The sequence below is a fragment of the Anguilla rostrata genome, chromosome 4 (assembly GCF_018555375.3).
Source record: "Anguilla rostrata isolate EN2019 chromosome 4, ASM1855537v3, whole genome shotgun sequence".
Taxonomy (NCBI): domain Eukaryota; kingdom Metazoa; phylum Chordata; class Actinopteri; order Anguilliformes; family Anguillidae; genus Anguilla; species Anguilla rostrata.
Genome location: NC_057936.1, coordinates 25,789,277 through 25,810,899, shown reverse-complemented (window position 1 = coordinate 25,810,899; position 21,623 = coordinate 25,789,277). Strand labels below are relative to the sequence as shown.

The following is a 21,623-nucleotide window of genomic DNA, read 5'->3' as shown; positions in this document are numbered from 1 at the left end:
TAAAGTTCAGTCCCACAGCTCTTTTGCAGAGAGGGACAGAAACTCCAGCACCCACCTCTCCTTCTCTGTTCTCTGTGTTTTGGGAAAGGTCGCCCAGACAGCCAGACTGGTAGAGTTTATTTGAGGATCCAGATTAGTGGAGAACACATATCTTTGTGTGAGTGTTAGTGAGGCACAGGCCGCCCAGGTTGTGACTGGGGGGGGGGGGGGTTGTGCGAGACAATGGCTGGCTCTTGCTTGGAGGTACATGTATAGTGATAATTACGGACAGACTGGGCTGGGCGTTGACAGGCAGCCACACTGATTTAGAAAAAAAAAAAACTAAAAACATCAATAGTGATTCCCATTCAAATGGCGAAAAGGAGGAAAAGATGAAAGCTTGTAAATCTCTCCTTTTCTTCAGCAAAGTTACAAATTGACGCCTCAACGCGACAAGGTAGGTCAATCAATCTTTTGTTGAATGTCAATATTTTCTTTAAGTTCTTCTTTGTCAAAAATTGACAAAGGCTCTTCCTGTGTGACCAAATGTCAGTTCAGATTCCCTTGCGATGTAAACTAAGATGCCTTACCACAGGGGTCTCAAACCTCAGTCCTGGAGGGCCACAGTCTCTGTTTGCTTTTGTGATTTCCTTTCAAGTGGCAGCCAGTTCAGTTTATCATTGACTTAAATTAAGCACCTTAGTGCTGAAACACATCAAAAACCAGCAGAAGCAATGGACCTCCAGGACTTCAGTTAGACATCTCTATCTTACGCCTGTAGTGAACTGTTTTTCATGTGTAGTTACTTCTCAACCAGTATCTGGTCGCGTTAAATGAATACTAGAAAATATATCACCCACCCCCACCATCAGCAATATTGAACCTGGTCACCTTAGCGTGTGTGATTGCAATGTGCACTGTATTCGGAAAACAGAATGTTGGGGACCCTGCTGCCTAGTTACTAGTTTTTATTTATACGTTCTGTAAAGATATTTTTAAATGCAGGTCCACAAATCAATGCATTTTTTTTGCAGCATTACATACAATTGTCGGACATCCACTGCGTGATTTCTACAGCCAGAAATGTTAGCTTCATGGATATTTTTGACTTCATTGACAAAAATAAGCTGCATGCCACCAAAATGACCTTGGATGAGAAAGACATTGTATTAACCTTCATGGTGCAACAATAGGATTGGACTATCAAGCTTTGTCTCACAGCCTCTTTTTATACAGATGCTGCCAACTATATGATGTTCCCTTAAATTTGTGGTATAACCCTTTGAAGAGTAGAATTTTTGGAATGTTTTCTCAAAATTTTAAGTCACCGTTCAAGAACGTAATTGCTTTCAGTTACCAGTAGTGATTGTTACATCATCAGTTAAGAACATTCTGATCACATATTTATGATCTCACACTTTAAAGGGGTAATAATCATTTTTGGTGCTTAATGGGCCTGGGCACTGAATGCGCTCCATCTCGTTCATGGCACAGATGCCGCCACACTGCATCTGAAGGGCCTGGAAAATGCAGGATGTCACGGCAGGTTTCAGCGTCGTGTCGAGAGGAGAGGTTGCTTTGATTTCCCCGCCGTCTCACGAGCAAGCGGACGCTCGCGAAACGCGAAAGAGGGGAGCGGGGCAGCTGGGTCTGTGTGCAAGCCCGCATCACCACCGCTCCAGGTGTCCCCTCTGAGGAGACATAAACCCCACCCCCCCCTCAGCTCGCTCGCCTGTAGCGGACATGTGAGCGGGCTCGTGGCGGTAACGTCAGCCGCGGCTCACACGCACACCGAACGCATTCGCATGCCGACGGAGTGCAGGCTGACGTGCGCGCTGAAGAGCCAGCCCCGGATAAATAATGACCCTGATTTCAGTTGCTGCTGCGGATGGATGTCGAAAAGGAGGCCAGAGAAACGTGTATGTACTCTCTTCCTCCCCCTCCTCCTCCCCTCATGCCTTTCTCTCTCTCCCCCTGCTCCAACTGCATCCTGCATCCAAACTGGCCCCTGGGACACGTGTTTTGAGACTCTTACTCATCAGCGCCACGACCCCCCCCCATATCCACCCACCCCTACAGTCACCCTGTCGACAAGCCCAGAATAACAATGTACGCTTATTTTACCTCTTAAAGACACAGGTGCAGGCCCGAGGCAGCCGGCATGTTGAATCAAAAGGAGGGGATGAAGACAGGGGTGCATTTAGCTCCCTCAATGGAACACTGCTTGGGAGGTAGTGTGAGAAGAATGACAAGAATTTGTTGGGACACTGGTGCCAGTGTTATGCTTGTGTGTCTCACATCTAAAATGACGTGTCTGGCTTTTTCAGAATGTCTGTGGATTGTAGAATAGGTGGGGGGAAAAAGAAATTTTTTTATATTTGAGGTTACATACCCCTTTTTTGGGCATATTGTGTTTATTATATTTGTTCTGTCCTGATTGGGGATTTAGCATTCTGTCGCTGATGGTCTGCTTACCCACACCACTCTGGTTGGATATGGTTGCATGGAAAAAGAGAGATTGGTAACTGAACAGTTAGATGATTCTGAGGCACAAAAATAGTAGCAATAGACATTAGAGAATAAAGCAATAACAACAGAGCAATAACAATCAACATCTTGCTGGAAATCAACTTCCTGTAAACAGAGTAATTCTTTGCTGTCAAAGACACTGTGGGAGTTTAGCTTTAACCATGTGGTGAAACAGCTGGGTACAGTAGCACCGGCAAAGCTTCAGAGCAGGAAGTGTGCTAACACTGCCATCTTGTGTCTGTTATGTGTAGAGCATGTATTTAAAAGCCATAGAAAACTGATGCTTGTGCGGCACCTGATTACTTTTTTTTCCATATATGCAAACAGCAAACATTGGTGACATAAATTCGATTGAACAGTTAGGTCATAGTGAAATCTCAGATTTGCATCCCCTTATTTGTCTCTTACAAGGGTTGATTTTATCTGATACTTTTTTGAAGAAGTGACATGCAAAAAATTGATTTGCCAATGCCAATTCTGGCCTTTTTCGCTGTATGTACAATTTACATAAAGGAAAGTGCACGGGCTGCAGAGAGAGAAGGAGGCCAGGGGGCTCAAGTGACCTATATTAGCCTGCAGCCCACAGAGAGTGAGCGTGACGTGCCTGTCAGGCAGCCAAGTCTGAATGGAAAAAGGAAGCGAGTCACAGGAAGCCGCAGAACGCGTGCGTAGGTGTTTGGGGGGGAGGACAGTGTTCACGCTGGCCCAGCGGCCTACATATTTACAGCCTAGCTGCGGTCCACTGAGCCTTTTCGGGCTCGACCGCTGCAGAAAATATCTTTTATTTCTGGGGCCTGCAAAGAGAGGGCTTGCAAGGCCAGCCTGCGTCGCGCGTCTCTTTGCATCCTCTTCCTAAACAATCATACACAGCCATGCCAATATAAAACCAGTTTTAATCACATACTTAACATTGAACACTGCACTGCAAAAAAGTGTCTTGCATTGAGATTTTAAATCCTACTTCTTTTCTCTGAAGTAGAAATATTTCCTTGTTTGAAGTTACTCTTTGCTTGACACTCTTTGCCACTGGCAAATCTTGAAATTTGTCAAATGTTTGTCTTATTTAGAAAAAATGCAATAAAAATAATATTTTAAGTCTAAATATAAGGCCAAAATACTTGTTGAGATTGGCTTTTGTTTTCCAGTGTGTGCCCATGTCTAATATTCAACTACTCTATTCTAGAGTACAGTGATAGGACTGCAGCTATAGCCAATATGCATCATACCTCTCGCCCATAAATGTTTACCAAAGTGTTGTTTTTAAACCCAGTGCTACAAACTCAGTCTTTCCTTTTTTTTCTCAAATCAACATATGAAATATGCATGGGAAATATGAATTGCGTCACCAAAAACAGGGTGTTGCGCCCCACTGAAATCTAAACAGAGATAGGAAAAAGAGGTGTGTTCATTAGTACCCCTGCTCAACATTTCACTGGATACCAAAGGCCTGAAACACACACTAGGGTTAAAGGGACAGTTTTTGGTAATTGGTAACTGCACACTGGTTTGCAGAAACCCACAATGGACTCTGCATTTCCACTGTAAAATATACATTTTAAAAAATGTTTTCTGACACATTATGCTGTGCTCCAGAATAGAGAATAAATATAATGTGTTCACTGTGTTCTAGTGTTCACTGTGCGAACTAAACTGTGTTCTTGGCTAGAAATAGCTGTACAAAATAAGTATTGTACCTTACTGAACCTGTGTTTAGCAGTTGTCTATGACCATGAAATGCACTTTTTGTACGTCGCTTTGGATAAAAGCGTCTGCCAAATAAATGTAATGTAATGTAATGTCTAAAACCTCATTGAAAATTATTTTTCCAAACAAGATTGCTGACATTCAACATTGTCTCAGACATATTAAAATATCATCTTGGCATTGTGTTACTGTCATTTCATTACTTTTTTGATAATGGAATTATGATTTTGTTGTTTATTTAATGCTTGGCAAAAGGTTAATCACCATCAAAACTACAACCACATTGTCATTACACCTAAACTTCCTTTGCATATTAATGCTCATCATGGTATGGTATTTTAATAACATCAAATTTAGCCATTTTTCAAACGTGTTTTTTATTTTATTTTTTAGAAACCGGCCTCAAAAACACATGAAAAAGGCTTTTGATGTCATGCAATTAACATAACCATGATGAACATTTAAAAATAGTTTATAAAAATAGTTTGTGATTTTTCTTCTGTAGTGGCTTTCATTTTAAAATTATGTAGGGGATTCATTTTAGTGATTGCTATCTTGGTTTACTTCATTTTGCACTGGGACCATTTCTGTACAAATGTAAGTGGCAAGTGTAATTGGTCCTGATAACCCAGATTTGAAAATCATCATGTTGCAGCAAATTCAATGTCAAATGGAAGATAAATCATATATTTTCAGTGTGAAGTAAGTAATTGATTTTTTTCAGCACATTCAAACTTTTTATTTTGGAAAACTTTAAATGTTCATCACTGGTATTGTAAATGAATGGAAATACAAAGCTATTTAAATGTAGCTACATAGGAGGGAAACTTTTCCTGACAGGTGTGGGGTAGGTTTCCTACCAGGAGATGGCAGTGATGAGCCTCTTTAGGTACACATGGTCTTAATATCAGTCCTGTTTAAACGTTCTTTAAATAAGGTCTGCCTCTGAACTGTATTATTTGGGTTCTTCAGTCAGTTACTCAGTTGCATGTAAAATAGGCACTATGTGCTGCAGCAATATATCAGGTAGAAGACTGATATATGCTGATTTTTAAGTACTGGTAGCAAATATATTTTCCACACTGAAGTCAGAAAAAGCAGAAATACTGAAAGCTATCATATACATTCAAGTTATTAAACACAAGTTAATTCAGGCTCTGGGGAAACAGTATATTGGCCAGGGAATGTGAGAAGATTTAAATGATAGGTGAGATTATTAAATATAAGAGTTTCAGCAAATATCCAACTACTATAGGCCTAAGTAAGAGGGTCTTAATGTCATGACATTTTCAGGATACCATATTATACAACAGATTATATTGATGCATATATTGCTCGCTGCTTCTGTTCCTGATTTCCATTGAAATTGGACTCTCACTGCATATCTAGAGGAACATGATCTTCCGCCACACCTCACCCAACCTTTGTCTTCTACTCTCACATAGTGGGGGGTAGCACGGCAGTGAAAAGCAAACCATGTGCCCCATTCTGGTCTTTAGAATTTCTGCCTTAAGGGAGGGGGGTGAGGGTGGTCGTATGCCTTTGTTCAGCATTAGGCCATCGTTGGGGGTTGAAATTCCCTACTTCCTGGGGAATTTCAGATGCAACAAGCAACCAGCACAAATATTCAAAGTGATTTACATTTACTGAAACTCACCTAAGAAATTGGAACCTGAACATTACATGCAGCAGCTGCACTGTTCACTATTGGACATTTGCACCCCCTATAAAATAAACTATAAAATACGTGGAAATTAGGACCCAGGCTTGCTGATGATGCAAAGAATATGTCCTGCTATACCTGGGATTTTGGCCACTACCTGTAAAAGTGTTTGTCTGATTTTGTATACTGTATGAAGTGGCTCCTGCAGAGAAACCACGACATAATTTTTACTGATTTCATTTTTTAAGGAAATCACTGCATGGCAGAAGAGTCCATGTATTCATCAAAAATTTTCACAAAAAAAATGTTTCTCTTGGTTCTTTTAAAGCAACATTTACCTTCCGTGCCTTATTGGTGATATCGCACTTTTATATTGCGAAGATTGACATTAGTTTCCCCCAGTTTTGTTAGTCGTTCTGGATAATAGCGTCAGCTAAGTGATTGTAATGCATTTCAGCCCGCATGAAAATGAGCAAATGAAATATAAGCGTACATATGGGGATGAAAACATGAAACGAATCAGATCTATTCTCGTTGTGAATCGACGAGTTAAGGCATAAACCAATATTATTCAAGCAGGCCTACGGGGTAGCCTACATAATGTAGAGTTAATTTACTCAAACATTATATTTGACACATTCTCTTGTTAAAACGTTACTTGCCATATCTTCTCTACAGTAGACGATAGGAGATGAATATCGGATTTGAGTATATTGAAAATTAGGTAGTCTGGATTTCTACTCTCTTTGGCAACAAAACTAAACGTTCCCACCCCTACAAAAAACCCTCCAAAATCACATTCTCTGACGTCATCTTCGCTTGGCGCGCCTCTCCATAGATTTTGTTACACAGAGTGGGAGGGTCTCTAGTCCCTCACTTGCTTATTCATGAACTGGCGCATGCGAATGTTTCATAAATTAGACTCCATTTTAGTTCTTCTTCACTCGCCGTCGAGCATCCGGTAGAGGGGTTGTATACTGTGCTGGTCTGTCACCTAAGGTGAGTAACTTTATCGTAGAAGGTATCTGTTACTTGGCTAACTACTAGTTTAAGCAGCTACCTGCTTGCTAGAATACTTTGCGTTGATCATAATTAAGGGATAACAGATTTACCTTGTCCTGTTACTTAAAAAAAGACGCAACATTTACATTTTAAGTCGTTAGGTGGGTTATTTATTTAGCCAACTAAGTTACACTAGCATTGCTTGTTTGCCTCAGTGCATTCAGTTTATTTTCCCGATCAATGAAAATGAATCTATTGTACATGCATAACATTCGGTTCTGTTATTTGGCTTCCACGTGATTGTTAGCTGGTCAGCACTAATGGCGAATTGCGAACAAAGCGATGTTCGTAAGCTAATCAAAATGGCCGGCACGTTAACGATCATTGAAATAATAGTTTATCGTTGTTAAATTACCGTTGAGATTCAGATTTAAGTCGACATTCGAGTTTAGCTGACTTTACTTTAAGCCGTAGCCGTTACTTTATCAGTTTATTTTCTGGATATCGTTGCAAGAAAATTAAGGACCGCGTGTAGTCTATGCACTGGCCCGCTATGGTAACCAGGAGTGGCGTGTTCGCGTTGAATGGAAATGTCGTAACTTGTATGAGCTGAAAGACCGCTATACAACGAAACGTGCTCTGCTGTACTAACGTTATAGCGGCGTACTAGGCGAATAGAATAGTCGCTTTGTATCTGTCGTTAATTCCTTTAAAAACCGAATTCGGTGGGTTCAAAGATGGCCGCTCCACGCACCCTGAATTGTCTGAGCGGGAGAAAATGGCGCACATGGTTTGTTCAGCGAATCTTCCTTGCTCATGCAGCCTGAATCTTATGCTGCCTCCTCTCACCATTCCATTCACAATGCTCTTTTTTTTCTGTATAGTGATCGCTTCGTACATTGTAGTTTTTCTGGATATGGTTTTCTCCCATGCGGATATGTTGTGGCCTTTGGCCTACTTAAAACTTCTTTTTTTTTTTAAATTATTATTTTTTTATAGATATTTCAAGATGTCTGATGAAGGAAAGCTTTTTGTTGGAGGCCTCAACTTCGATACCAACGAAGATTCACTGGAGCAGGCGTTTTCCAAGTATGGGAGCATCACAAAGGGTATGTTTGTTTTATTATAAATTCTACACATGGTCAATAATGCCTCCATCCTTTGCCATATTTAAAGCGCTTGGGGGAAATGGTTTATTATATTATCATTTTATCATTTTCAGTGGATGTTATCAGAGACCGAGAGACCAACAAGTCCCGTGGTTTTGGTTTTGTTACATTCGAAAACCCTGAGGATGCAAAGGATGCCATGACTGCAATGAATGGCAAGGTTTGTGATTTCTTCACTAATCGACCTGGACCTCTAGATTTCTGTGTGGGTCAATACTGTGGATGCAACCTGCAGGTGATGTTGCAAGTTGTGGTTTAACTCAACTCTTCTTTTTTTTAATTTTTTTTTTGCGCAGTCTGTTGATGGGAGGATGATTCGTGTAGATGAAGCCGGCAAATCTGGAGGAAGATCTGGTGGCGGTTTCAGAGGCGGGTCATCTGGAAGAGGAGGCGGTTTCTTCAGAGGTGGCCGAGGAAGGGGTGGGTGTGACGAGTCACGCCCTCCTTGCCGTAATTTTAGTATCATCTTCCAAGTACAAAAGTAAGCAATGGTTCACTAACTAATGTTTTTGCAGGTGGTGGAGGCTATGGAGGTGACCGCAGCTATGGAGGTGACCGCAGCTATGGAGGAGATCGAAGCTATGGAAGCAGCGATAGGAGCTATGGTGGGGACCGAAGCTATGGAAGCAGCGATAGGAGCTATGGAAGCGGAGGCGGAGGCGGTGGCGGTTACTCCAGCAGGAGTGGGGGTGGAGGATATTCCTCTGGAGGTGGTGGTGGAGGATATTACAACAGAGACAACAGGTAATGATGGCACCAGGCATGTTGTCATGACTATTTATCAATTCTGCAAAAGAATTGTCTCACTGTTACTGTTTTGTATTGTAGGAGTCAGGGAGGTTATGGTGACCGCTCTGGGAGTTCCTACAGAGACGGATACGACAGTTATGGTAAGTATTGAGCAACTTGTAGGGGCTTGTGCAGCTTGGGGTAGTAGAAATTGGTGAAGTACAGTTACCTGAGATTCGTGGAATGGCCATAAAGAACTCGTGTACAGTAGATAAGGCTTAATGCTCTACTGACAAGCTTTCTGATTAAGCGGAGCCACACTAGTGAGGCGTCTCAGTTTTGACACTGCTGATCCTGTTTGGACACAATTGCAGTCGTGCCAACTTTGAGGCACTGTCAGCTGCTGCTTGAACGAGGCATTCAGCCTTTCAGTTTTGTTGCCTGGCAGTTAATTTGCCATCCTTCATTAAATGTACAAAGTAAGTGCGCTACATCTGAGACCCTGTTCATTGCGTTAATGTATTTGGGGTAGCCATGGCTAGTTAATGTGAAATCTTGTAGAATGCTGCGGTGTCTTTACATTTTTGCCACTTCTTGTCCTCAGCTGCGCACGAGTAAAAATCTTCCTGATTTCAAGATCATCACTTCGCTGGCTGCGTTTATAAAGATGTGCTATGAAGACTTCTTTTGTTTTTGCCCCCAAATGTTGATGTAAAGTGGTTGTAGCCTCTTTAAAGCAGCCTGACAGCATCTTTTTATATAAAGCTTTTTTTTTTTTTATCTTGGTCAATTTAAGCATTTCAGTGTAGGATTTCTTCCTCAATGAGATGTCAATCTGAAACATTTATAATTTGATTAAATTGGAAACTGCTCAGTGGTTCCTGCATTAAAAAAAAAAAAAAAAAATTGTTCACATTCCTGGTGCACTGAGAATATTGTAGGGAAAGTCGTTCATTTTATGGCTGTATTTATAAAGAAAGCTCATTGTCCTGTTTTAGTCTCAAGTCGTTGATCCTGTTCAGCACAGCCTGATAGCTTCTAAAAATGATTCCAATTATTAAACGAGTGATACTGGAGAAATTTTAAAATTCCAATTTTCTTTTAAACTTCCACAACCAAAGTTTCCAATTGAAGTCTCCTCCCCAGAAGCTTGATGAGCTGTGATGTTCAAGGCTTTGTGTGCCTTGAACTGTGTAATGCATTCCTTCAGTTTAGCAAGGCAGGGATGCTACCTGGAATCTTGTGTTCCCAGCAGACCTCCTTGATCTAGCTAAAGATCTGTAAATATTCAGTATTCAAAGAGTGAATTACTTTCAGACTGGTAACTTAACCTGAAGTTGGCCAGCTGTTCACACGAGGTGCTAATTGCAACCTGCTCCTGTTTACTGGAGGTATTTTGCTCTTTGCAACCTGTGTTTTTAATGTGCTCTGTGGACTGAAATATTCATGATCAATCTAAATGTTACTACCAGTGATGTTCCTCTTGGGAAAGAATTGTGCTTTTTTTGTTCTGTGTATCAACTTTGAAGAAACTTTTTTTTGTTTTTGTAAACTTCGGCTTCATGAAGCCTATTAAAACACTTGGATGAAAATGCTCTGAATTTCTTGTGCCTCCAAAGAATTGGTCATTACTCTGGGCAAAGCCAGCTGATTGTTTGAAAAGAAGTATTGGGTATTTGGAAAGGGTGTTGGGAGGGCAACATTTTTATAGAACAGGAATCCTTTTGGGTGGGTAATGAAAGTGTTAAATTAGTTGGGCTATTGATTGTGGGCAAATTCTACATAGAATTATGGTGTGAGCGCTTCACCTGGGTCTCATGCACTACTTTAAAGATGACTCATTTACTGTACAGCAGACTGAAATGTAGCACTAGAAACATCAGCTGGCCCTGGTTCTGTTTAATGTTCATTGCGTCCAAGAGTTCTCTGCTAGCTTTGGTGGGAAAATCATCAATGTCCGTGGAGAATGAAGTGTTGTGCCTACCGACAAGTGAATCATCAGGGATGAAAGCTGCTCTCTTGGCTAGTTCAAATGTGGAGATAGGCCTGTAATGTGAGGTAACTACTTTTGCTCTCCTGTTCATATCCTTCAGACCATCTTAACATTTGCTCATCAGACTTGCCCTTCTGCAAATGTCCTAGCAGATGTGACTCTCCCAGAAAAGTGGGTGCTATTAAAGCTGCATGATGTCAAGTGCCCCATCCTTATCCTTGGAGATATTTCACTGTCCACAAAACATGGTGCAATGGCTCTGGCCAATGCAAGCTCCAGGCCTTGATATAAAAATTTTTTTTAAAATGATGCCTATAAAACTACTGTCTGTAGTCTAAGTAGGAACTTCTCCTTCCGTTTGGTCCATTCTCTCACTGCTCAGGAAAGTGAATGGTTGTTCGCCATTCTCCATGGTCTATTTTTTAAGACTAGTGCATTCTTGTTCCTTTTCAAATATGGGTGTGGAGTAACTCAATGAAAACTGGAAGCTTATTTTAGATCTCAGACTATGAACCTGGTTTACATACTGGGATACATTTTCTTGAGTGGGTGTATACTTGTGACCATGGCTAATGTAAATTTTAATTTCTCAGAAATAACTTTCCGAAAGTCGTCTGAATTAGGCTTGTATTTGCTTGTTGTACTGGGAGTGCATGCTATTGGTATTGTGTAGGTGAAGCTTATGCTTTAGACTGATTTGAATGCTTTTTCCCCTATTTTTCTAGGTTGAAATTATCCTGCAAGTTTTCCTGTGAGTTGGATGTTACCTGGAGTTTTTCCATGGTGCTGTAGTATTTCAAGTCTGTCTTGAGGTTAGTTTTTCAAAAAGCAGTCTTTTGGCTGTTTTAGTGAATTGCATTGGGGTATTGTGAGATGGTGGTAGTTTTACTTCTAAATCTAGCTACAGGAACAGTACTTACTCATTTTAATTTGCATCAGATTTGTCAGTGAAAATTATGAGTTACACATGAAGACTAATATCCGCCTAATTTTATTGAAATCTATTATGGTTCATTTTTAAAATTTGAAATTATTTTGTCTATGATTAAAAATCACTGAGTCATGGGATGTGGGTGATTGTTATATGTTGGAGAAAATGGAATAGTTGTTATCGAAAAGGGTTTGACTGTCTTTTTTTATGATTATTATATTATTAATTGTGTGTAATTTCACTGAATAATTTTGATTGCAGGTCTATCATTTGGAGGCTTTCCCTTGCACATTGCGTCTGTGCTGAGAAGCTGCTCTTTGGATTGACGCAACATAACTGGAGAACAAAATGTTGACAGCTCCTCCCCGTGGGCCTCGAGCTGAACGGCTGAACTGGAATTTTAGAAGTCGTAATTTATATATCAAACTTGTATTGGAGATCAAAAAATAATGGCAAATATTAAATTGTGACTCCTTCAAATGTATATTTTGTCATACTACTTTTATTTGCACAATTTGTCTAAAACAAGCTTGCAAACTTGGGTTTTCTGAGCCAAATATTTCACCCATATTATTTTGTACATTAATTTTCTATAAATGTCATGGAAAAACAGTGTAAATATCCAATGGTGTCCAAGTTGACCTTGTTAAATATTTTTTAAGCACTTCAGTTGATGCTAGTACAAATGCCAACATGTCCAGCAAATTAAATACCATGAAATAATCTCATGGTGGTAAGTTTATTACGAAGATAAAGAATGAAGGGCATGTTTGTCTATGTAGAGGAATGCAAATGTGCAACACCTTGGAACAACCTTTGTTTGTGCATGTTTTGGAGTATTTTTTTATTTTATTTTTTGCTAATCCAAAATTTTTTATTGCATTTTAAATAGAAATTGACTATATTAAGACTGTATATGCATAATCCATTTCTACTTAAAATGCATTTTATTATTTGGTCTGATGCCTTAAGTTAAGTTCCTGTGAGCCAACCTCAACATGGAGGTTCCAGTCAGAAAATCCTCTAAAGTGTACTCCTGTGGTGACAGTTGGTATGAAAGATTTCCATCTGCAGTGCACCATGTCCGATTAATAAAGGCAGCTTGTCCAGACATTCAAACGGTCTTTTGCCTCATCTTAACTGAAAATTGCATTTGTTAATCTTTAATAGTTACCGAATGTATGTATTTGCCTTTTAACCTTTTAGGGCTAAAATGACTCTTTCTTGACACCTTCCCTAAGCCACGTGAACATGGCTTTAATGTTACTTAGGTTTCATTTCAGTTACTGTACAAAATGCATTTTTGCATCCCAATGTTTTCAAAGGGAAACACTAGTGATAAACAGACTACCTCTTTTTGCCTTTATGGAAACAACTCCCAAGATATATTGAGGCTTTGTATGTTTCCTTATTTCCTTAAGATTATAATGCTTCAATGCATACCATTTCCATCTTAGTTTATACTACAGGATATTAGGAAGTTAGGTTAATAAAATGAGAATCCCATGATAAGCTAAGGTGAAGGTGTATGTAATGCAGACTAAGGTAATAATATAATTTATTTTATGCAGTACACAAACGGTCTTAACAATTACACATTGGTTTCTAGTTTTGTGGTCAGTTGGACAGCTGAATCTGAATAGAGCAGTGCCAAGATGTGGCAGTTGAAGAGGATTCTTTCACAGTGGCTGAGGAGGTGAATGGTTGCTCATGGGACAAGAACTACAAATTCTCAATTACAATGAAGTAGCTTGCATGTGTAAGGTCCATCTGGTGGATTTAAATATTCATTTTTATTTATACTCTGGAGACTTGGGTTTCCCTGAGGCAATGCCATACAGAGGTAGCCTATACACAAGTATATTTTGGATGGGAGTTTATTTTTCCTTACTCCTCAGTTTCACGGCAGTTGATTGGTGTAAGAATGTTTGAGGAAGATAAGGGACAGGATATTTGCTTAGTAACAGCGTACAAATGCTGACAGCTGGACTAATCAACTTACAATAATACCCGAGTATTCTTTTTATTTTATTTTTTTAAAGAAAATATGTAAATCTTAATATAAGCAGTTTGTGGAAAATGTTAGGCCTGTGCATTATTAAAAATATTTCCCTCAGGGAGGAAGTAATGAAGGACAATCCTACCTTTTGAATATGTATAAAAGGGGCGTTACAGATGGGGCGAGCGTATATAAGCCAAGTTTTTCGCCATCACCTTCCTCACATCTACTGCCGGTAAATCGAGAAGTGTACGAGAGGCTTAATGTAAGTGTAAAATAAATCAATTATGAATGTCTTATGTAACATTTTATACAAGGTTGCTATACTTGTACACTAAGTTGCGTTGTCGAGTAGACTAGATGTCGTTAGACTATATGGGTTAGGCTAGGCTAAGTCCTTTCACAGCTTTAAAAACACGACCCAGATATGTTCCCTCCAATTAATTTTTGTGGAATTAATTTAACGTTAACGTTATTTAAAATGATAAATGGGTTATAACGCGATAAAAAGCCGATTACATTAATCCACGATCGCTTGGATAAAACCGTTTTGTAGCTGGCTGGCTAACTAGCTAGCTAGCTCGCTTTTTCATGACGCAGTGCTCGAGGTTCTGGATGTAACGGTAACTTGCATGTCAAAAATGGCGCCGTTTCGTGTGGAGTTGGGAGGAAAGGAACAAAGCGAAGAACCGCATTCCGGTTGCACGTGTGAGGGTGGAGGAAAATGAGAGTAGCGACGATGTGGTGGCTTAGGTGAAATTTTAAACGTGCATTTTAATGCTCGCTGATATTTACATAGTAGAAGAGACTTGCTTGCTGTAAGCTTTAAAATGGTGGGTTGGAGTAAAAAGAATGGCTTTAGCTAGCTAAGCTAGCTAGCTGAAACGGGTAACGCATTGCTCCTCGTTTGTGACTCTAGCTTGCTAACATTAGCAGGTGCATGGACACCTTTTTTGAATCCCCTTTAACGTCTCTAGTTGGCAGTTTAACCATTTGAAATTTCCCAGCTAACGTAGGCTTGTTATGGATAAATGCTCTTTTTCCACCACTGGCCTGTAGGCCACTGCGTAAATGAACGTGGCTCCGATCCAACTGGCCTAATTTGAAACGTCTGAAATAATGTACGGTGGTGAATGTTCATAGCAAATGTCGTTTAAATGTTTTTTTTTTTTTTATGGAAATAACCGAACACTGCCCAAAATGTCTCAATCGGTGACCCATTCACTGTCTCCAATATTGTAGTTTACTGGATCGTATTAACGCCATGGTACCTCGAGCTAGCTACACGGGAACGAGTACGTGAACAAAAGAGTTTAGTGAAACCAGTTTGCTTTTGAGCGTCTGCCACAGTTACTTGGAAGTCCGTCGCATAGACAATCCAGGTCAGGCTTTGCTCGTTCTAAATGTGGCGGAAAAATCGTTTCACTCGAGTTGTACATCGGAACGTAAGATCATCCCTCACTTTTGATGTACTACGATGCAGATTTGTTTCCCCCAACGTGGCGCTGTTCAAACGTTCCGTTTAGTTTCAGATGTGTGAACGCTCAATTTGGACCGCGCCAAATGATAACGTGATTTGGTAATATCTGGTAACACCCGTTTAGCTCGATTGATACGGATGTAACGAGTTCTTATATAAAATACATGCTTCCACAAAGCCGCCATTGCGTTAATTTTACGACAGCACGTTGTGCACTGGAGGAAGACCGGGAAGGCGCTCGGCAGTTCCGCAAGTTGCATGCTGGGTTATTTTAGGTCGCTTACTCTAGTTGGTTGACTGCCTAGTCATTTGTCAACGTCACTGGTTCGTATGTGAACCATTCTGTAGATGGCTGTCTTTTATGAGGTGCGGGAGAAGGGGGGATGGTAGCTTGCGTGATCACTTGGAGGGGATTGGCTACTGTGGACAGATGGCCTGATTGTCGCATAGTTCAGCTTCTGAGAACAACAGAACAAAGACAACTTTAAGACGATTTTCAAATAAATGGCATAACAGACTCTACGACCGACCAACATGCTGCAGTCTGCCTACAACTTAGACATTAATTAATTTGGCTAATTGTGGTATGCAAATGGTAGTTTCTTATTTGATATATGAATTTATTGTGGAAACACAATGCAAGCCCAACCTAACGTGGTTTTTTTTTTCCCCCTTTTTTTTTTTTGTAGTCCTGCAACGCAAGAATGTCAGACGAAGGGAAGCTTTTTGTTGGTGGCCTGAGCTTTGACACCAATGAACAGTCTCTGGAAGATGTCTTTTCAAAGTATGGACAAATCACTGAAGGTTAGGCTTGGGATATTTTCATTCCAATACGGTTCCAGGTGTAAAACTTTTATATTATCCAAGTCACTTCATTGAGAAATGTTTATCAAAAGCAAAGCAAAATTGAAATTTGACACCAAGTAAGACCAAAAGTTCTGTACTTAGTCTCACGGAAATGAGAAGTCTGAACACTGCTTGTATATTATGTGCAAAGTTTAATACTTTTGTGAAATGACCAAAAATCTGCTACATTTCCAGGGTAACTGATTTCAAATGAACTTAAATTTATTTTTGCTTGTACTTTCTCTTGTAGTTGTTGTAATCAAGGACAGAGAAAGTCAGAAGTCCAGAGGCTTTGGCTTCATCACCTTTGAGAATCCAGATGATGCCAAGGATGCCATGTTGGCCATGAATGGCAAGGTGAGATTTCTTTGACTAAGGTTTTCTAGTGAAAATGTGTGATTTCCCCAGACTTAAAGAATTGAAAGTTTAATGTCTGTCATCCAGGCCAGGAGGCTTGAAATGGTGTAGAATATTTTTAGTGCGGTAGTACACATTCCTCAGGTGGTGATGCATGGCAGCTGCTTTTACATGTTTTGGATTTGCTGCCATGAGAACTCTGGTGCCTACTTTAAATTGAAGACTCTGATTGGTAGTTCCTCCCCAATTGACTTGTATACTTCTGCTTTAGTGTTGGATGTATACAAATTCTGTTGGTGCATTTTTTATTTTATTGAAACCAGTTTTTGCTTCTGCTTAAATAAAAATGTTGTAGACCCAAAGGGAATTCTCTGCTCACTGATGTTGTCATTGATCCCTTAGTCACTTGATGGAAGACAGATCCGCGTTGACCAGGCCGGGAAGTCTGGTGGTGGGAGCAGGCCCGGGGGTGGATACAGAGGTGGTTCCTCAGGTGGTAGAGGAGGAGGTGGATACTTCCGTGGTGGCAGAGGGGGTGGTGGCAGAGGTGGGCGTGGCTTCTCACGAGGCAAGTTTGTTGTTTTTCTTGTGTCTGGGTCTCCTTGTTTGCCCTGGATTGACTGGGATTCCCCATCCCTACTCCCAAGACCTCACCTTCACATCCCCGCCTGCCTGGAATTCTGTGAATGCAGAACTAATGGAAGCTGACGGTGTGAGCCTGTGACCTCTCACCCTACTCGTCTGTCACTTAAATCCTTACCCCATTCTCTTGCATCTTTTGCAAAAAGTGCAAGCAAGTGCTCTTGTAGTTATAGAGCGGTGGTGCCCAATCATAAGCCATGGAGGGTCCCGGGGGGTGCAGGTTTTCATTCCAACCAGTCTCTACACACTAATTTCAGAAAGTGACACTCCTTCAACCAGAGAGGGAAACTAGTTTGTGAATTCAGTAGGTGAAGAGATTGGTTGCCATCAAAACCTGTCTATTCTGGCCTCTGTGGCACTTGAGCACCACTGTTGTAGAGACATGAGTGTGGCGTTTGAGTTGTGCGTGCTCATGGTTGGACTGCATAGCATGACACAATGCATTCGTGTTTTACTACAAGTCTCTGGTATAGGGGTTTGAGGTAGTGCCAAACCCGAACACCCCCGTTTACCAGCATTGTACCCTCAGCTATTTGTACCTCAGAATAAAGTGACTTTCATAAGGGAACCTTTAACATTCAGCCACACAACACCTACTTGAAGCTCAATGAATAACATTCAGCTGGGCTCATGGTGTAAATCAGTTCTGTCATGGTAGTCAACCGTTCCTGACTAGGGGTGGTGTGAACTCTTCATTTTAATACCTTGAGAATTGGTGGTAGGGTACACTATACAGTGTGTTTGAATATTATAAGTGCGTTGTATGCCATTATCCCAGGGATCCTACAAAAGTCTGATTTTAGTCTGGAGTTCATGGATTTTGCTCTCCTGATATGGTGACCCTGAGGTCGGGTTCTACAGCAAGCTGAAGAATGTCTGTTCACAGAATTCTCAATTGCAGGTGGAGGTGAGCGTGGATATGGTGCCGGCCGTTATGACAGAAGTGGTGGTGGTGGTGGATACTACAACAGAGACCGGTGAGTTGTTGGTCTGCTGCCATTTTAGGTTTTGAGGCAGGTTATGAACCCTGTCTGCTACTTTGGTTTCTGTGTTCCATACAATCATTTTCGGTGGGCGTGTACGTAGGCAAAGGCATTGCTAATGGTCAGAACGTGTACTATTTTAAATTGCCATGCATTAGGATAATGACGATTGACTAATTGGAACCTTTCCCCTTCTCCCTGTCTGCAGAGCACAAGGAGGCGGATACGGAGATCGTTCAGGAGGTTCGTACAGAGACTATGATGGTTATGGTGAGGTTTCTTATGCCAGGTCTCTAAAAAGTTGGAGCAGGGGTGGCCAATCTGGCACCAGGACAGCCACTCCACTGCAGTGATCTGTGGATGTGGATTTGGAGGTGTCGATCAACTGCTCGTCAAGGTACCGCCCTGCTCAGATATGATGAGCACTCGAGGGAATCGTTCAGATAGTCCGTCGCACGGTCAGTGCACATTCAGAATGCCGTGTGGCTCTTTGACCAGGTTTGCCACCCTTGGTAGAGCTGCACGCATGTTATTGGAAGCATGTTCTGTGTTTCAGATTCATTCTTCAGATAGTGGTGGTTCCTTTTTGTTCCAAGGCAGAGTATGGTGAAATTTTAAAAATATATATATTTGGTAAGATTGGAAGCAAATTGTGCTTAGTCAATGAAAAGAGGTAAAATGCAATTCTGGGGAACACTGTTCCCTAGTGGTCAGGGAGATGCATTTCCACAATGACAACTGGTAGTTATTGGCCAGAGCTGAGGAAAGCCAGTTGCACAATTGGCCTCTGACAACCCTGACAATTTTTTCTATAGCCTCTTTCAGTGGTATAACCATACAAATGTATGAATATTGGTGCAACTCCACTAGCCAGTGTGTTTTTCAACCACCATGCATCTGCTAGCCCAAAGCAAATGAAAACAAATGTTCCTGTCCAGTTGAAACTATAATGGCCTCAGTTGTCCACTAACTGCATGAGAAGTTCTAGAAGTATCGAAGTGATTTTACTTTATTTGCTCAAACATTAGCAAATTGCTTTCTGACATCACTTTGGATTGAAATAGAAAATTTTTTATGAAGACACCACAGTATGGTGGCAACGGTCCTAGCGATCAGTCTTACCCCCCTCATTCCCCTGCCCCAACCATAATTATTTTAACTCTGACCCCTAATCTGCTGGACTTTTCTCCTTATGAACAGGAGGTGGTGGCCCCTGAGTTCTTCCTTCTGTAGTTTAATTGTGTTGAAGAAAATAAGGTCCAGTTTAGCACTGCAGAACTGTTGGAAAGGTAGGCTGGACCACAGTCTGCACGAGAGCTAGCTGTCGACGGGGCCTTGTTTTAGGCTTGCTAAATTCTTCTGGCTTTCTAGTCATGAACACCACTGGCTTTTAGGAACCTTTCAACCAGCTCTTTTTTACATTTAGTTGCTGTAGCCTGGAAGTAGAGGGTGTCGCGTCTTTATAATTTGAACTGGAAGTGAGATTCTTTTTTTCCTTTTCTCGCTCCTTGGGAGGAAATGTATATAAATATGACTTCCTCCTGTCCCTTTGTCCTGCTGCCTGAATCAGTTTTCTGTCGGTTTGGCTAGTCTCTTTTGAGGAAGTTGTCAGTTATCTTTCATAAAAGCTTCATTCTTTAGTTGAGCTTCCTGCTACAAAATGGAGCTTTGCCTGTTCAGGATCTTTATGGCTTTTGTCAGCAGTTTAATACTTTTAGGAATGACCTGCCTTAATGTAGTATTAAAGACCCTGTGCAATATAGTTTTTGTACCCATGCATGAAGAACCATAGAGAACTAATAGAATGATATTTAGGTAATTTTATTCCATTTTTTAATTAAGGATTTCTTTTTCATCCTGGATGCAAGTTATTTGCCACTGCAGCTGGATTTAGTATTGGTCATTTTGGAACTGTGTTTGTTACTCTAGTTGCATAGCATCTACATTTTAACCAATCAAGTTTGACTTGGTGAGCTGCCAGTCCAAAAACAGTCCATATCCATACAGAAGACATGGTGTCAGACCTTCTGCTTTCATGTTTCAAAATGACATTCTGTGAATAAAAAAGGATTTTCCGGTTTATAATGTTGATATAAAAGTATGCATCTTGTGGCTTAATGAACGCTGAATGTTATTGCATAGGGTCTTTAAAGTTGACCGACTCCGCCTCGGGCTTTATTCTCTGAGCCTCTGTCCGGGAGTGTTGCGATGCTAGCGGCATGTCTCCTGACTCGCATTGGAACGCGCGCGGCTCGCTTTCACCAGCGGGAAAGCTGCCTGTTGCTCCTGCGTCTTGCTCGCGCGATAACCGGCGCTTCTTCCTCCGCAGGTGACGAGGGAGGCTGGTAGAGAGGCAGAAGTGGATGCTTGCTGTCTGGGCCCAGCCCCACCCACCCCGACCCTGCCGACCCGGTCCTGAACCCCACAGCCGGGCCCGGTCCCGGCCCACAGCTTGCTCTCACCCAACACTTTAATATTTTCTTCTGAAACGGACTATGTAGATACGAGCAGTCCTGGATAAGTGCGGGAAGGCTGGCTCGTACGTTGAGCCGCCCAGACCGGTCTCTTCCAAGTTTTGTTATTTGAAAGTTTTTGTTTTTTTTGTTTTGGTTTTTTTTTTTTTTTGGTTTTTTCTTTCTCTTCCTCAAAAGTTTCTTTACAGGTTGGGGCCACTAGCTGTAGTTGTCAGTTTGATGATGGCTATCGTTAAAGTTGTGCTGATCTCAAAAGAAGCACAGCCGGGGGTGAGATGGGTAATGCTTCCTTGCGGCTCTTTTCACTTCGTAATGACATGTTAAAGCAAAGCTTCATCCTCTTTTTATAGCGACCCTGTGAATGACACTCAGTATGTAGGGGTCAAAGTTTCACAGCTGTTCATTTCGAACACAAATGAAACATTACCCTGTTAAATCGAACTGTTAAAGAAGGGAAGTAACTCGGTGAGGTCAGGAGTTCTTTTGAGAGTCTGCTTACAAGTACAGTCTCCACCTGTTAGGATTGACTGGCCAGTTGTATGTTGGTGTTTTAATTTTATTCTAGTTTAAAGGGTAAACTTGTACAACATGCAATTGCAAGTGCAACGGTTTTTTTTGCAAGGCAGATCTGTTCAAAACAAAGTGTTTCAAAACTTTATCAGTGGTATTGTGTGGAAACCGATTCGACCAGTTTGTCAGATTTGTTTTATATTTGTTTTTTTTAATGTTCTGTACCATCATGGTTGTATCTTTTCTTAAATAAATGTAAAACTACCAATATGTTGTGAATTGTCCTGAATTGTCATCTTTTTCCCTTTAATTTGAGATGTTGGGAAGGTATGTTTTATAAAGGGAATTTAAAAAAAAAAAAAAAAGAATCCTTTCAGGATTGATTTCAATGAGGGGTCAAATTTTTTGGAAGCAGTGACTTCACGCGATGTCCATGATTCATACCTGTTTGCTTGCCTGCTTTTAATCAGATGCAGTCTTCGCCAGCATCGCTTTATGCGCAATGCTCCCATAAGGCAATGGGTACAATTGACATGAGCATGTAGGTCTTATAATGCCGGGAATACATTCCGCCCTTGTCTGTTTTACCCTTTAATGGGATTAGTTAGTGTTTTAAACTTAACATTCTAATGC

The 21,623-nt window shown here is 41.0% G+C and overlaps 2 protein-coding genes across 6 annotated transcripts; both read left to right on the top strand.

Annotated features, from left to right (window-relative positions):
• Window positions 1-6,716: 6,716 nt before the first annotated feature.
• Window positions 6,717-12,818, top strand: LOC135253027 (cold-inducible RNA-binding protein B-like). Of its 3 annotated transcripts, XR_010329519.1 has the most exons (8): window positions 6,717-6,874; window positions 7,877-7,986; window positions 8,100-8,206; window positions 8,343-8,466; window positions 8,562-8,790; window positions 8,875-8,936; window positions 11,494-11,580; window positions 11,961-12,818. XR_010329519.1 is itself a non-coding variant. In XM_064331782.1 (7 exons), the coding sequence occupies exons 2-7, from the start codon at window positions 7,887-7,889 to the stop codon at window positions 9,391-9,393; spliced, it is 636 nt and encodes a 211-aa protein (XP_064187852.1). In that variant the 5' UTR covers window positions 6,717-6,874; window positions 7,877-7,886; the 3' UTR covers window positions 9,394-10,367. The 3 variants fall into 3 exon arrangements, 2 of the variants coding, with proteins under 2 accessions (XP_064187852.1, XP_064187853.1); XM_064331782.1 differs by lacking the exons at window positions 11,494-11,580; window positions 11,961-12,818 and adding an exon at window positions 9,380-10,367; XM_064331783.1 differs by lacking the exons at window positions 11,494-11,580; window positions 11,961-12,818 and adding an exon at window positions 9,380-10,367 and having other exon boundaries at window positions 6,718-6,874; window positions 8,343-8,451.
• A 989-nt stretch (window positions 12,819-13,807) lies between these two features.
• On the top strand, window positions 13,808-21,260 carry LOC135253028 (cold-inducible RNA-binding protein B-like). Of its 3 annotated transcripts, none has more exons than XM_064331787.1 (7): window positions 13,808-13,963; window positions 15,868-15,982; window positions 16,275-16,381; window positions 16,784-16,889; window positions 17,925-18,000; window positions 18,215-18,249; window positions 20,336-21,260. In XM_064331787.1, exons 1-7 carry the CDS (start codon window positions 13,853-13,855, stop codon window positions 20,353-20,355), a joined length of 570 nt encoding a protein of 189 aa, XP_064187857.1. In that variant the 5' UTR covers window positions 13,808-13,852; the 3' UTR covers window positions 20,356-21,260. The 3 variants fall into 3 exon arrangements, with proteins under 3 accessions (XP_064187857.1, XP_064187856.1, XP_064187855.1); XM_064331786.1 differs by having other exon boundaries at window positions 16,784-16,928; XM_064331785.1 differs by having other exon boundaries at window positions 16,784-16,949.
• Window positions 21,261-21,623: the final 363 nt, after the last annotated feature.